The sequence below is a fragment of the Rhodnius prolixus genome, unplaced genomic scaffold (genome assembly GCF_049639745.1).
Source record: "Rhodnius prolixus isolate KJV_2025 unplaced genomic scaffold, Rpr scaffold_7, whole genome shotgun sequence".
Taxonomy (NCBI): domain Eukaryota; kingdom Metazoa; phylum Arthropoda; class Insecta; order Hemiptera; family Reduviidae; genus Rhodnius; species Rhodnius prolixus.
Window position 1 is genome coordinate 8,385,201 of NW_027411582.1, and position 16,589 is coordinate 8,401,789.

The 16,589-nt window shown below is 28.7% G+C and overlaps 1 protein-coding gene across 7 annotated transcripts in view; it reads right to left on the reverse strand.

Moving 5' to 3' along the window:
- Positions 1-771: 771 nt before the first annotated feature.
- EcR (Ecdysone receptor) overlaps positions 772-16,589 on the reverse strand; it is a 310,735-nt gene continuing 294,917 nt past the window's right edge. For 4 of the 7 annotated variants that reach the window (XM_074113808.1, XM_074113805.1, XM_074113806.1 and 1 more), the window contains 4 exons: positions 13,896-14,033; positions 12,448-12,612; positions 12,080-12,302; positions 772-10,374 (listed from right to left, as the gene is read on the reverse strand). In XM_074113808.1, coding sequence (XP_073969909.1) covers positions 10,130-10,374; positions 12,080-12,302; positions 12,448-12,612; positions 13,896-14,033 — 771 coding nt within the window. In that variant the 3' untranslated portion in view covers positions 772-10,129. The remainder of the gene's footprint in view (positions 10,375-12,079; positions 12,303-12,447; positions 12,613-13,895; positions 14,034-16,589) is intronic. The other 3 variants (XM_074113809.1, XM_074113807.1, XM_074113804.1) reach the window with 1 other exon arrangement.

Below are 16,589 nucleotides of genomic sequence, written 5' to 3' on the forward strand. Positions count from 1 at the left end.
ACAATATTGTTTAAAAAAAAAAAAAAAATTATTTTGGGACAGAGGAGGCCCTAATCTGATCAGATTCGCCATCAATTAAGTAACTAGAGTCAAATGAAAAGCCATTAAAAATACCAAACTTATAAATTTGGTTGTCTCCCTCGAACATTTATCAGGGGGCTCCTCGCTGTTCATAAAAAAGGTTTTCTTAAATGTTCTAAAAACATAAATCTTTTGTTTTATGACAAAAACAATAAACCTAATTAATTATTTCATTCCTTTCTTATCTAACAGATTTTTCTAGTTTTCTTTTTTTTTTCTTTTATTTTTGAAAAAGGCAATTTATTTTTTTAAAAAATTACTATCAACAGACAATAATCGCACAGAGAATAAAAAACAGTATATTATTTATTCACTACGTATTAAATTTCTTTAGTTATAATTATTATATTTTAAAATATTTTTAAGCCACTTTTACAAGTCTATGTTTACATCTCAATAAAGAAGAAGAATCAATTAAAAAAAAGGATGAGTTTTAGGAGAGAGTTTTTGTTTTTTTTTAATTTAATTTTAACAATTTAATTTTTTGTTTCAATTTGGTTGGGTGGAAACTCAGGGACAATTTTCCAAAAATATTAAAGAAAAAATAATTGTAAAAGTTTTGTTTACTGTTTGGGGGAGGAAAAAATCACACAAAAAGGATCATTACGAAAATAATTTTCTTTTTCTTTTTTGTTAATTTTTCGCGTCACTGGAAAATACCGATTCGATGTATTTTTTTATGCCGAGTAATTATTCAACGATCATAATTTCTTGTTTGGCAGTGTTGTGGCCATCTACTTGGCAGTGAGGTGGACAGTTATTTTGTTTAATTATTTTTACATTATTTAATATAGAATTGCTGATTACACACATACTAATATTTTTTTCTAATCAATGGTGGCCAATAACTCAAAATCATTTAGGGTTCTATAAAATGATGTTGTACTTTAAAGAGGCTCAGAAATCATGGTACGCGCGATGGTTGCTAGGTTTTACTTAGAAGCATAAACCAGTTAACGTCTTTTTTAGAAATACAAAGGAATGTTACCGTTAAGAAGGTAAATTCTCTCATAAAAAAAATAATAAAACTGAGCAGGGAACTTACTTCTCAGTGCACCTTCTATTGGATTGCACTTCCCTCATTTTGTCAAGAGAAACAATAGTACAAAGCCTCCGATTTTGGTCATGGGGATATACATTATCCCCTTGCAGATCCATATTTCGGCTCATTCTAAGAGTGGATTCATTATTCCCCCTTCAGATCCATATTTTGGCTCTTTCTCAGTGAGCATTAGAGTTCAACAATGGTACAACGCCTCCTAATACAAAACAAACTACCCACCAGGTTCTAGGGCCAGAAATCCTGTAAAAGAATTTAATTTCACAGGAAAACAAAACCTCTAGAAGGTTTAAAAGGCTTTAAAAAATTATCTAAAAAATTTAATAAAAAAATTACACCCATTGGCCAACCACTAATAATTCTACAAAGTTACAAACAATTATTTTAAGAACACATCATTTTTTGAACATTATATATAAATGTAAAAAAAAATCTTTAGATTAGTAGTGTAGTTATTTTATCCTTAACACAATTAAAATGACCCTTTTTGTGGATTTTTATAACAGTTTCTTGTTTTTTAAAATAAGTTTCACGAATGTTCTTTGTTTTTTTATGAATTCTTTTTTTTTCTTTTGGCAGTTTTAATTTTTTTTTAATTACAAATACAACTTTAAAAAAAAAAATAAAAAGTCTTCCCATTTTGTTAATACATACAAAAACATTTAAAGACAAAGTGAATTTTTGTTTTTTAATAATACATTTTATCATACTTTTGTAATAAAACAAATATGTGCTGAATGGATCTATTTTTTGGTTTAATCTTTCTACAAATAGGAAAAAAATTCATTATAATTATCTGCAAATGTACAAACATTAATAAGGCTAAAAAACGATGAAATATTAAGTTATTATATGCGAGAGTAGTTTTATATGAGTTATTATTATTTTTAGCACTACTCCACAATAAAATCAAAATAAATTAGATCAATGGGTGATATGAGAGAATAAAATGAGTATATAAACTTAAGAGGCGTTGAATTTAGTGACGATAATGTTCATTTGCTTCGAGTATGTACCCATAAAAATTTGGTGCCCACTTAACCATTTACTTTTGCTCAACAGACTTTTGCTCTTTCTATCTGTTTACTCGCTCTCCGTAATTATCTTCTAGCGCCATCCAAGTATCTAGTGTTAAGTTTCATACTCTCTACCAAAATCTCAGTAGTAATTTTTACGCTAATTCTGGTGAACCCTAGAAATTTAAGAGATTGTCGGAAATCGCCGGTTAAGAGATTATTGAAGTAGTTCTTAGTCGGTTAAAATACAAGTTTGGAACTTGGAAGTTAAACAGAACAAAAAATAGTTGGATTCAATAGCCGCCAAATATTGGAATTGCCCATGAAAAAAAGAAGTAGGAGAGATTTCAGTTTCTTGTACTTGATTCTCAAAAAAATTATATAAGAAGTAAACGCTTCTTTCTACAACTTATGTCACGTCAATCAATAATGGTGGTTTTTACAAAATAAAATTCAGTTTTCTCCGCAATTCCTTACCGGCCATTTCCTCTCTTATGTCCACTAAACAACTTCTCTCAGGCTTATCTATATTTATCATTCATGAGTTGTCGATGTAAGAGCCCTTTTTTGGGTTGTCTATCTTCATACATCAACATGAGATAGCCAAATCACATCTATTATAACTTCGGACCAGCTGACCCTTTATTTCACATTCTTTGCAGCAGAAAGATTTACTAAATTGCTTTCCAACAATTAATTTATCTACATGGCTACTAATTTCAGTGTTAACTGCCGTTATTTATGTAAAACTAGCCGCAATGAAATTGGTATTGTCGCATAACTTTAATTCCAAATACTTTGCTCACTCTTGGATGAGTAAATTACTCAGGGGCATATGTTTAATACTTATTACCAATCAGTTAATGCTCAAGAATGCACTCATTTTTCTCAGATCACCCATAAAACAACTTTTTTGCAAACAAGAGATATTTTTGTCTCCTATTTTTTGTTCAAATAGGAGTTTCAGTCAATAAGAGAAAATTAAATAAAATATTATTTATACAACATCTCTTGTTTATTTTTTAATTATAATCCATTATTCAAATTATTTTAATTTTATTACAATCTTAATGTTTTATTCAGTTTTGTACAACAAATCTCTTAAACATTCATTCTCACATTTGAAAAGCAGTCTTTATGCGCCCATTGTTTTCCTTATCCCAAAAATTGACAGAATTATTTTTTTCTCTCTTTTTTTTAAATTGAAATAAATGATTAATTTAAACAAAAAAATAAATAATTTAATGGCCCCTTCGCTCAGCCTAATATTTTTCCTCGTGTTTCACTTTACAGCACTTGTGTTAATCTTTATTCTTTAATTCACGTTCCATCCAAATTAATAATTGGGAATTGTTTTAAAACAAGAAAATTACTTTTTTAGTTCATAAAAAATACGAAATTTTGTTTATAAAGGAAATTAATAAAAAAGTGGTATGCAATCTTTTGAGGCTTTAAAACAGAAAGGTTTGTCCAACTCCATGCTATTGCTTAACCAGTTTTATAGTCGTTTTTTTCTTTGATTTATTTGTATTTCATGCATTAAAATAATTATTTACCTTCAGCAAGCTGGGACTTAGTCCATAAAAGTGGCAGTAATCCAAATAATCATGGGATGGGTTAATGGGAGTTGCCCAAGCTTCTAAGCAATGAGTGATTCAAGTTGTGTGCAGTAAATATTTAAGCAGATCTCACAATAGACCAATGACCAACGTTTATTTTCTTTTCTGAACTTCAATTATCCCGTTGTAAAAAAGTTGCACCAATACAAGGTTAAATCAGTGCAGTGAATGAGTAAAAAACTTTAGCCATTAAATTTGTGAAATACCTGAAAAAAAAAACAAAAAAAAAACTGAACTACTTTGATTTAATTTCATGGTAATGTTGGAGAGACCTGAATTCCTGAATAGGCTGATGAAGTAAAGGAAGACTTCAGTTAGGAGAAGGTAGAACCTGGAAGGTTGCAGCACAATATGTAGGACACAGCTGTTCAGAAAAAATGCTTAATCATATGTTCCAAAATGTTTTCACTTGTATTCCAATTAAAAGATATTCAAATTAACTGTTATTTGAAGTGGAACAGTCTTGAGCTTAAAAACAATACGAAATTAATCAAAACTCTCCTAGGGAAGTAGATTAGAGCAACTACTTGCGGTTTACTGTATTTACAAGAGCAAACTCCTTTGCTCAACGGCATCTTTCCCGAAATATTCTTAACAAATACCCACATTCTATAAACAGATACACTTACCTTTAAAGGTCCCCATCATTTGGCTAGATTCAGTACCCAATATTACGCATGCATGCAGATGACAATCACAAATCAAATTAGCAATTAATATGGAGCAAAAAAAACTCTTGTTCTGGCTTTATGTTGGGACAAACCTTATCCACAAATCTGTTAAAATATTATAAATAGCAATTATTTTTTTTTAGTGTTGCCATTCACGAAAAAAAACCCTTCATTGATAAAGTAAATACGGCTTTTCTCGACCTAACTTTAGCAAGTAAAAAAATAAATAAATAAGGGAAACTAAAATAAATAAAACAAATTATCTAATTGACAGAGTAACCAGAAAAATAAAAATAAAATATAAGAGAAATAAACTTTAATTAAAAGAAATTTCATCGGACGGTTATATCCATTTTTTTAATTTAATTTTTACTTAAAAAGATTTTTTTTTTAATCAAATAATCCATTTTTTTTTTTTAAATTCACATATAATTTTAATTCTTAATATATATATATATATTTTCTTGTTTTAATAATAATTACAATATATATATATTAAATTAATTATTAGTTTTATGAATTTTTTTAATTTATTTTACAATTTTTTTTTTTTTTTAACTACTGTTTTATTTTTAAAAGTTTTGCACATAACATAGCACCTGAGCAAATCAGCTTTATCCAGTATATATATATACACATAAATTTGTTTTTATTTAATTTTTATTTTTTAAGAAACGTTTTGCATTCTGCTCGTTGAAATCGTAAATTATTTTAAAACAATTTAAATTTGCTACATTTAATTACAGGTACTTGCTTATGTAATGACCTATCATTTTTAAGCGACAGTTTTTCAAAATTCCAATTACTAATGGTTACCGCGCTGCCAGTCGTGAACCATGCTTTTAACAACAGGATTAACAACAGGAATTAAAGAGAAATAGTTGTAAAGTGAATATAAAAGAAAAATTTATAAAGTTAGGAAAAAAATTAAGCAAGAATTTTCAGCTCCTTTAAAAAAAAAAAAAAATTAAAAAGGCCCCCAAAAAAGGTTTCAGATTAAATATGAATATATAGTTTTCGTGACCGCAAATTGTTAAACTTTAGGATGGAAGATTTGCGAGGAATCGGTCAAATAAAACAACTCGTCTTTTTGCCAACGTTTCCACAAATATATATTGTCCTCTTCCAGGGCCTGGATATTGTATTTGTAATATCCAGAGCCCCTGTAGAGGACAATATATATTTGTCGAAACGTTAGCCAAAAGACCGAGTTGTTTTATCTGACCGATTCCTCCGCAAATCTTCCATCCTAAAGTTTCAGATTAAGTAAAGATGAGATTAAAAGAGACGACAAATGTAGGCCACATTGGTCCATCTAAAGTTGCAATTAATTTACAAAAACTTTGGATGTAAGCAGAATTTATGCTAAAAATAATTGATGGAAAAACCAAAATTTAGCAAAAACTAGGACGAAAATGTTTTTTTTTGTTTTTTGGAATGAATTGACAATAAAAATAAATGCCATGTAATGGCCATGGATTACGATTTAAAATGGGAAAAACTAATTATATCCTTAATAAGGATTTTTTAGTACATAAGTCCACCGCAATTGAAAATTTAAATACATTTAAGAGTGAACGGAGTAAATCTCTTAATCACATCCTTAAAAGGGACAGAGTTCGTTTCTCTCACTCAGTTATCAACCCATCAAATGAAGTGATTCCTCACGAACTGTAAATAATTCGGTCATTAGATGAGAAAGTACCTTTAAATTGAAAAAATAACAATTAAAAGAAATTTAAATAAACATAATAAGAAATTGAAGAAGAAAAATGATGTACGGTATTTTATATGAGCGGTGCACATCAAAAGGCACCGGATACCTGACAAAAAAGAAAAACTTATTTTTTTACTAAAATTTTCATTATTTTTATTTTTTTAAATCTTTTTTTTTTTATTATGTGCCAGTCTTCTGATTTTTAATATACTTTTTATTGTATAATTTATTATAATTATTATTTAAAAACACAGAAACTTCATTTTTCTTTTTATTTAAAAAAAAGAAAATCAAATATATTATTGTTAAATTTATCTAAAATCTAAAAAAATTGTTCTATATATATATAAATTTATACATATATAAAGTAAAATCCATACATTATTTATAATATATACACACATTATTAATTTAATAATTAGTTCTACTAAATTTTTTTTAAAAAAAGAGTTAATCTCACCAGTGAGAGGTACCAGAAAAAAAAAGGGCATTAATCTTTTCATTTCTCTCACATACGATCAATTCTCTATTCTCCCAATTTCTCTTTCTTAATCCTCCAATATATTCACAAAAACATTATCTTTTTTTCTATTTACACACACACACAAAAAAAAGAAAAGTTTTATTTATAATTAAATATATATATATATATATATTCTGTAAAATAAATACTTTCTAGAAAAGTCATTAAAGAAAAATAAAAATTCAATTGAAAATTGAAAAAATTAATTTAAAATTGGACAATAAATGGATTTTATAATACAGACTTTTTTTTTTCTGTATTATTTTTTTTTTTTTATACTCAACATAGCATCTTTTTTTTTTTTGTAATAATTATTTATTATACTTTTTTTTTCTTTTCTTTTTTTGTACACATTACAGATAAAATATATTCACAGCCAATTGTAAAAAAAAAAAAAGTCAAAAAGAAAGTAACACATTTTTTTTTTTTTATTAAGGGTTTTTTAAAAATTAATTAAGATTAAATACGAAAGAAAATAAAATAAGATTTTTGTTTATGTGAGTGTAAATATTCACAACCTTACTATGAATTTTTTTTTTTTTCTTGATCTACCCAAGGGACTCAAATTTTTTAAAAAAATTTATAGTTCAAGTTGATTTAAATTTTCAGTTCAAAAAGGTAATTGAGAATTTGAATTTTGGCCTGTTAAACTTTTTTTTGGGGGGGGGGAGGAATATTTTTCACTTTTATCTTTAAATCCAAGAAAGTAAATCATTTTTATTTTTAACATTATAAATTAATACATACCTAACAGGAAATTATGACATTTATTAACAAAGAGAACCAGCAATTTGATTTTAGTACACCTGTTCACTTATTTTACGAGACCATTAAAAGTGAAAATATTGTATTTTACCTTTGCTAAAATGTTTTTTTTTTAATCTATAAACTTACACTTTATTTTTTTTTATTTAAAAAAATCTTTTGAATGGAAATGGGCTGGCCACATTGTGCGTTCGGAGGATGGCAGATGGGCCAAGAAAATACTGGAATGGTGCCCCCCCCTGGGTTTAAAAAGAAAGAGGGGTAGACCTAAAATAAAATGGGATCACGAGATGAGGAAATGCTGCGGCGGAGTAGCATGGAAGAGAGTCGCCCTTGACAGAGCAGAATGGAGGAGAATGAGCGCAATATATGTTGAAGCCTGGCTACCCACAAGAGAAGTAAAAACAATACAAAATATTAGCAATAAATTCGGTGAAAATTAAAATAATTAGAAGCAAAAATAATTAAATTAAAATATGTTGGTCTATTAGTGTAATACTCTGTGTGAATAAAGATGTAAATAAAATAAAAAATGATAACCTCTGAAATTGTAAAATTCTGTTTAAATTAGTATTTTTGTGTAAGTTAATATTTTTTAAACTATTTTATTAAGACTATATAAATTTAAATAATTTTGAATTAAAAAAAAAAAAAAGAAAAAAAAAAAGTACATTTATGTTGAAGATTATTTGATTTGAACTAAGAACAGATAAATTTTATTTTTAATGATTAGCAACTCCAATTACCCTTAGGGGAGCCACAGCGCTAGCTGATTTAAATATTTAAATGTATTATTTAAATGATTTAATAAATGGCTTTCATTTCATTTCATTTCAAAAAAATCTTTTGAGTCCCAAGAGCTGAATAAAAAAAAATGAATGATTATATTTTTCTAAAAAAGAAAAGCAAATTTCAAAAACACTTCGTTGCTTCTTTTTTTGGTTTTCAAAAAATGAAATTAAAAAAATTATTGCCATCTGGTGTGCTCTTTAGTAATTACTACTTGCCTAGCTGATTTTATTTTATTTTTTGCTTTTTTCAGATTTTTTTTTTACAATTTCTATTATCTTTATTACCATTTTTTTTAAACATTTAATATAAACTTTTAACATTTTTTTTTTTTTTACTAATTAACTTTTAACTGTACAAAAAGAAATTTTTTTTAAAAAATTAACGAAGAGAATTGCACAACCCATTTTTTTTGCCAAATAAAATAATACAATGCTATTTTTTGACGGGTTTGTTTTTCTAAAAAAATTCTACACAAAATTAGTAAATCTAAAAAAAAAAAAAAAGTAAAAAGAAAAAGTAAAAAGGTAACGCTTTCTTTTTAATTATTAAGTACTCTCCAAAAGCAACTTAAATTCTTTAAAACGAAAAATTACTTTTATCCCTTTTTATTCTTGATAGATAAAAAAGGGATGTGTCTTTTTTACTTATTTATTAATGAAATATTATTTTATTTATTTACTTTATTTTGGTTATTATTCCTTTTGTCTGTATTTATTTTTTTTTAAAAATAACGTTTCTTACTCTCCTTTTTTGTTTTAAAAAAAATTAGGCTCAAATTTAAAACTTTTTAGGCCAAACATAACATTTTTAAAATACAATTTTTTTTGGTGGGGGGGATGCATTATTTTGTGTAGGGGGAAAATAAAAAATAAATCAGGTGTGATACAAGACGGGGGCGCCTTCCCTTACTTCAATAATTACAATTTTGGCGATAAATTTTTGTGTAATGATACAGAATTTTACTGAAATTTGGTTATTCTTAATTGACTTCATGCCGCTACTAATAACACGAATCAAAAATATAGCAATGGAAAGTGTCAAGATTTATTCTGTTTTCCAGAATAGTGGATTTATCATCCAAGTAAAGTATATTACAATTCTGGTTCACCCAAAATTACACTTTAATATTACATAGCTGATAAGATCGTACATTTGTTTCTTTTTTTTTTTGGTTTGTGACACATTAGAAGTGAAAGGACCTTTAAAAAGCATTCGTAATACAGAAAATAGATAAAGTCGTTTTTTTCCGATTGGATGATTTCGGCCAAAACGAAAGTATTGGAAAAGGAAAATAAAAAGTACTAAACGGAAAAATCAAAGTCTGAACTTCCCGTAACATATTGATGTAAGGAAAGCAATAAAAAAGAATCCCCACCGCCTTTAATATCCAGTGTTTCTTAAAACTTGTATCTCCAGTACAAAAAAAATCTTAATCGCAAAACACGATCGCAATGCTTCTTTCTGTTTTGACTAAGAGAATTTGGACAAAACAAAAAAAAAAAAAAATAGAGATTAATATCTCGTACAATTCAGCAATTATCGTCAACATTATTGATACTATTTACAAATCGCTGTAAGTACAAAGATGAGCCTTTTTCCATTTTCTGGAGAGAAAAGAAATTTGTCTAAAATAAAATAACCTTTAAAACATTTCAAATAATGGAGGGTAGGACAGAATTTTAAGGCCGATAATTAATCTTAAAATAATAATAATAATTAAAAATTAATTTCAGTTAAAAGTAAGATCAGTAACAATTTTGTTGGTGTTCTTATTTTTTTGCTTTTTGCTTTTTTTTTTTCTTAATTAAAACATTTTACAATATTCCTTAATTATTTATATAACAAAAAAAAAAAATATATATGTATATATATTATTATTATCATCTCAGGCATTTACGTCCCAAATTTCAGCTAGGAACGGTGGTAATTTCTTATTTTGTAATTTAAATGATATACACATTTCTGAATTCTGATTTCCAAGTGTACGTAATTCAGTTAAAACTGACAGAAGTTTGGCGAAAATCGTAGGAGGCCTTGGTTTCGGCCGGTTGTCTACATAGGATTTTAGTGCTTCTAAATAGATTTCTTGAATTTTTTCCACTTTCCAGCCTTCTATTAATGAAGGACGTTCTGAAAAATAAAAAATACAAAAGAAAAAATTATAATTTTTTTCTAACAAAAATTGTTTTAAGAAGATCGAATCCCTAACTTTTTTCTGCCCCTTGAACTTGTAGAAGGTAGTAAAATCAAACTGAATCACAACTTCAATCTCAAGATTCTAAAGTACTCCACAATATATCGCAAGGAAATTGTCAAATCAAAATGATTAGAAATGTATGTAGAAAATTTCAGTTCCTATTTTAAAGAAAATCATTGCAGCTGTATTTGAAAAAAAAATTTCGAAAACCACATAGAATATATTCTATAGAATTCATTTCTTCTTTTAAAACATCCTACTTATAAAGAGAACGCTTCTCCTACTAAGGGTTTTCTCCAGGTGGTTACTAGGGCAACTAGGAGGAAAGGGAACACCCAATTAAACACACTATCAATTTAACTGATGTTAACATCAGTTACAACAACAAGATGCGAACTTAAACCCAAAGTAGTTGGGTTTAATCAACAACTATCTTTGTAGACTCGTAAGTCAGGCATGTGCAATCTGCGGCCCGAGAGCCAAATCCAATTTTATACTGACCGCAACGACTTTTTCAAACATCATTGAATCTGGCCCCCGCTAACCATAAGATAATGTGCGGTAAAGATAATTTTAATAGAGAAATAGGTATTTAATAGGAAATAAGTATGTAGTCAATTTATACAAACAAGTTTAATAGACTATAACATTGTTCCTCCTAAGCAGCACCTTAAAGGATCAATCATAAAGAAGAAATAGTTCCAAGTTAATACTGATTTAAAGACCTAACTGTTGGAAATCTCTAAACCAGCAAAAGTTAAAAAAAGAATACAGTTTTAACACAATCTAAAATAAAAAAATTATAAACAAAAAACGAAAAATAAAGATCAAAACCAAATATTCCTAACTCAATAAAGTTAACAAATATTTCTTTATAGATAAAAATTAAAGATAATATACTGTAGCAGAGATATAGGATGAAAAATTAATGCCAGTTTCAGTCACTATTATCGGCATAATAAAGTTTATAATGACTGAAACTGGCATTAATTTTTCATCCTATTGAAACTATTATTCAGTCACCAAAAATAATAAACAGTAATAGCAGAGATATATTACAAATATATCTCAAATAGCAGAGATACTAATCACAAATAATAATTAAAATAAAAGCTTGATCCCTGGTCTGTCCATATTATAAATTTGAAGACGGTCATTCATAATAAACTATAAAATAATAATTTGTATCTAAATGATTGGTGGGTCTCACAAAGGTAATGAAATAATATTGTTGGAACAAATTTAAAGATCGAATTTTGGATAAGCCAAAATTTACAACATATACATGGATATGTAAAAATTTACTCTTAAATATATACGTACAAACATAAGAGAATAATAAGAACTGAAGATGAATCATAGGAGATGAATCGAATGTTAATACATAACTCGAAATGATTGTTTTTAAGAGGCATAATTTCAAATCTTTTACAGATCTAAAGTAATTAACCCTAAATTTCCTAAAGACACATCAGCTATTTAAGCATAGTTTCATTCAAAATATTCTTAATTATAAACAAATACTAGAAATGAAACTTTAATTCCACCTGAAACTATCACAACTAATTTATCGTATTTATAAGATTAAATAAAAACGAAAACAAATTCACTTATACTCAAGTTTTTAACCGATCTTACCAGAAAAGATAACAATTGCAGTAAGCAAGGCGTATTCAGCATTGTCCACTTTCATGTTGAACATCTGCCTGCAAAACCTGAGCAAATCTTCAACCACATCACCCATACCGGCCATACTGTACGAGTCTCTGGTATATGGTTGATTGTTTGCAAATAATATTGAATCAGATTGGGCATCGTACCTCCTAGCCATTCGCAACATCATTACTTCACTTGAACAAGCCTGAAACATATTTACTATTAACACATGCACAGCATGTGACTACACTTAAGCACGAAGGTAACACTACTGTTACTATCATTAGGAATATCATGAAGGTTCAATTATTGTTATAAAAGTAAATTAATATAAATTGTTATGTGCTTACCTTCAATAGTGCAATTTGATCTTCTCTAAGTAGTTTGTCAAAACCAGGTAAACGTTTAGCGAATTCAACGATTAATTGAACAGTTAATATGGTTATCTCGGTAATATGCCTAAACCTGAGATCACTTTGCTCTTCATCGTCGTTACCAGCGTTCTGCAAAGTCATCTAGAAGTTAGTCAACTTTCTGATTAATAAGTGTTTAACAAAAATTAATTAGATAAAAGTGTGACGAGCAGAAGATATCACTTTTGAAGCCAATCATTGTTTTTCAGTGGTTATTATTATTTTTTTGTGGACTAGTTGAGGGAACTATTTCGATGATTTTGTTGAAGTTATATATATATATTTTTTTTTTCTAGGGTTCCGAAAAACTTTTTTCGGTGAAACGTAGCTGATTTTTTTTTTAAAACAGTTAATTCATTGAAGAGAGAAAAATATTAGCACTTTCCCAAATACGGAAATAGCAGACACTAGCATAACTTCCATTCTAGTTGACTACCTGTCAAACTTAATAGCCATATTTGAGGAGGATATATCCTCTTTGGAAGCACTGAGATGAGGATATGTGTTGATCTCAAGAAGCGGTTATTCCTGAAGCTTCCAAGCGCAGAAAACTCGATTTAAATCAGTATCCATTCGGTTAAATATGTTGGATGGCACTGGAGTGAAGGGTTCACTGGCACAACGAGTAGCAAAGCTCTGACTGGTGGCTCTTTTCTTTCAAAACATTTATATCATCTAAACACCTATAAATTGCAGCCAGCAGTAAATTTATTTCCAATACGTCCACTGCAGAATCTCTTCTGTGAATTTATATTCCACTTAACGATCTTTAGTTTAAAATTAAATCCTGCAATATCTTGGAATGTCGTTTTTACTAAATTAGTTTTAGAACAAAGCATTAGTTCTGCTTGTTATCAATTTGCAAGAGAGTTTATTTGTTTTAAATAAAAGTGATGGACATTTAAGCTCTTTTTAGGAGGATACGGGGAGTGTAAGGAAAATCGTTGCAATCATTTTCAAGATAATGTGGAAATATCTCAGTCATAATGTTTTTCGTCCTGGAAACGGATTTCTATCAATAGAAACGACAACAGTACCAAAACGGAATTTCAACTAACCAAGATTAGTTAAGTATTCCAAGTATACAAAGAGCTTATTGAGATTTACAAGCCTGAGAAAGTGTTTGAGATGTACAAGCCTGGACAAGATGTCCAGGAAACCCCAAAATAAGTATTTTCGTTGAAACCTCGTAATCTTTGACACGATTACATTTCTTCCACTTACTTCTTAGCAAGAACACAACATACTGTGACGAATACATAAAAAAATCATCGATGAGCCCTCATCACTTAGGGGATGATCAAACCAAGAATTCAGCGAGAATATCTCCTGCTAGATATGTATATTTAATAAAAAAAAAAATTAAAAATTATAATTCTACTTACAATTTTGCGAACTTCCTCTTCAGAAGGATGTTCATATTCATTTTGGAAATATACAAGTCTATGTATAAGTTCTTCTTGTTCAGGACTGACTGGTTTTACACCATTCACTGGTACTTTACTGGCCATCTCACCTTCCCTCTGTAATTATGGATGAATTAATTCAATCAACATTGCTTTTTTTAAATTTTAATTTTTAAATTAAAGGGATCACATCATTTTCACTGAAAACAAACTTCGAATTAGGAGTACTTTAAAATAATAATAAACTCTTTTAAAGCAGCACATTAGCATAAAAGAAAACTATAAACCCGGCAAAAGCAAAAGAAAATTAACAAATATTTTATTGGCTTCTATAAATGAGAGACTACCAGTTTAGATGTAGCTCCTAACCGAGATATTACTATCATTGGTTACCCTGTCCTAGTTTTAATGATTAATGATTGTAATAAAAATCTTCCTGGCTCCCACTCTATTCACAAATAATTTAGACGTCATTTCGCAATCAGTATCACTACATAATTATTCTTGAATGTTGATTCAACAAAATTATTAATTCTCTTAATAATGAAGTTTTCGGAATAATGTAACAGAATAATAGGTTTATACTTTTCTTTGTTCTTATTAGACTGTTTTCTTATTTATTCTTTTTTGATTTCAAGAATTTTACAGGATGCTGTTAGGCAGCCCTCATGAGACCTGGAATTTAAATGTATTATTTCATAGCAAAAGAAATCTCGTCAAATGTAAGACATGGTAAGTCACAAAAAGCTGTTTTTTTTTCTTTTTTTTTAAATTTTTATTATCAGTATTTCTTACGTCATGTAGTCTAGTGTATGAACTACTGTGTAATCTGTGGTGCTTTTTTTTTTAAAGGATCTGTTTTTTTTTGAAACCAAACGAAAAAAGTAGTCACTGGTGGCTAGGAAATGTGGGAAGGTTAGGACCAAAGAGATTTCCCAGATACCTACTGGAAAAGTAACCAAGAGGAGCTAGGAGGCCACTTGATTTGGACAGATGACGTGGAGAAGGATGAGTTGGAAGCAAAGAAAGAAGATAGGTCCGAGTGGCGGACTGAGTAGCGCCGATGGAAGAGCAACAAGAAGAAACAAAATGAGGTCAAGTTCTACTTTCTAGTTCAAGTTGTCGGCAACTGTCCTTCAAATAATGGAAAATAAACTATAAAATTTTGACGTTATGTAGTAATAAAATAAAATTATTTTTGTGACTATTCTGATTTTCATATGCAAATGAAGTATTAAATCAAATATAATTTTTATATTTACAACAGTTATAGTTTTTAATTGTAAATTTTCATGATGTAAATTAGTTGTGTGATTGAATAAAATACCTTTTTGAATATAATAATTTTTTTTTTCTTGTGATTCCTCTGTTTCATAATCTCTTTTCTTGTTTTTATAATTGATTTGTTCAACTAAGAACCATTAAATTACACAATAGAGTTCTACTGATGGAATTTGATATTTACGAGCTCACCAGACTTAATAACTATAATTATAAAAAATAATAACACGGCTCAACCAACAAAATGATGCAATCAATCAATAAGTGAATGATTCAGAATAAGGTGGGTTCCAAACTATTGTAGCAGTGAGCAAATTTTTAAAGTAAAAGAAATCGTGATGATTTCAGGTGATATGAGTTTTTTGATCAAATCAGAATGAGTTTAAAGGTTGACATTTGCTCTATGAAACCTTATTTCTAAGTTGGAGCTTTGGCAGATAACTACAACATGATTTTTTTTAGGAAAAATGTTTTAATTAAAAGAATTTGAAATCATTGAAGAAACCGTATGGGAATATGCACCAATAAGAAGCATTTCTACAATCTTGAAACTTTAAATTAATCTAACTAGAAAATTATTTAATGGAAGAAAAGTTGAAAAAGTTTAACAAAGCGTCGTTTTTGTTAGCATGGTAATGGGTATATTCTCTACCTTGGGAGTCTGAGGTGAGCGATGTACGCTTATGGCAACTTATCCGCCATAAGAGAATGTCGACACAGCTTCTCTGAGTTGTTTTCTAATCAAGAGAAACGTCTTAAGTGCTGACCTACCATATCCCACACATATTTTATATAGGGACTGAATCAGAAAAACGAACTAGCCAACCAAACCACCATTTCTACTTTTCTCTATGTAGAAAGATGTAACAAAAATTCTAGTAACGTGATGTAGAGTATTGTCTGGAAGATGATTGTTTTAACAAGGGTACCAATTGGCCTTTCAAGATCTTGTTGATGAACCGAGATATAGAACGTGCATAGTACACAAACCTGATAATTCAGTCTAAAACTCTGAAACCGATAAAAATAAGTAAATAAATAAATACAGCATCAATCCTACTGAACTCATCTCCGTTGTGGCAGCGTGAAGCTTGAGAGAGCAGAAGAATTGGCTCCTAAGATGAAACAGTACGTAACAGATGTTAAGTACTACGAATTTGAGCAATAAACCCAGGGCGTTGAAGAAATAATTTATATGAACTGGATTAACAGTAAATAGAGACCTTAATGCAGTAACACCATTGACCAAAGTAAGCGAAGATGTTCATCAATAGAGGACCTGCCAAAACAATAAGATAAAGAGAGATCTGAAGTCACAAAACACTTGTCTTCACACACTTCTGTTAGCCAGAAAAATGCGTCTGTTGAGCAGATACTTAGGAAGCATATGAG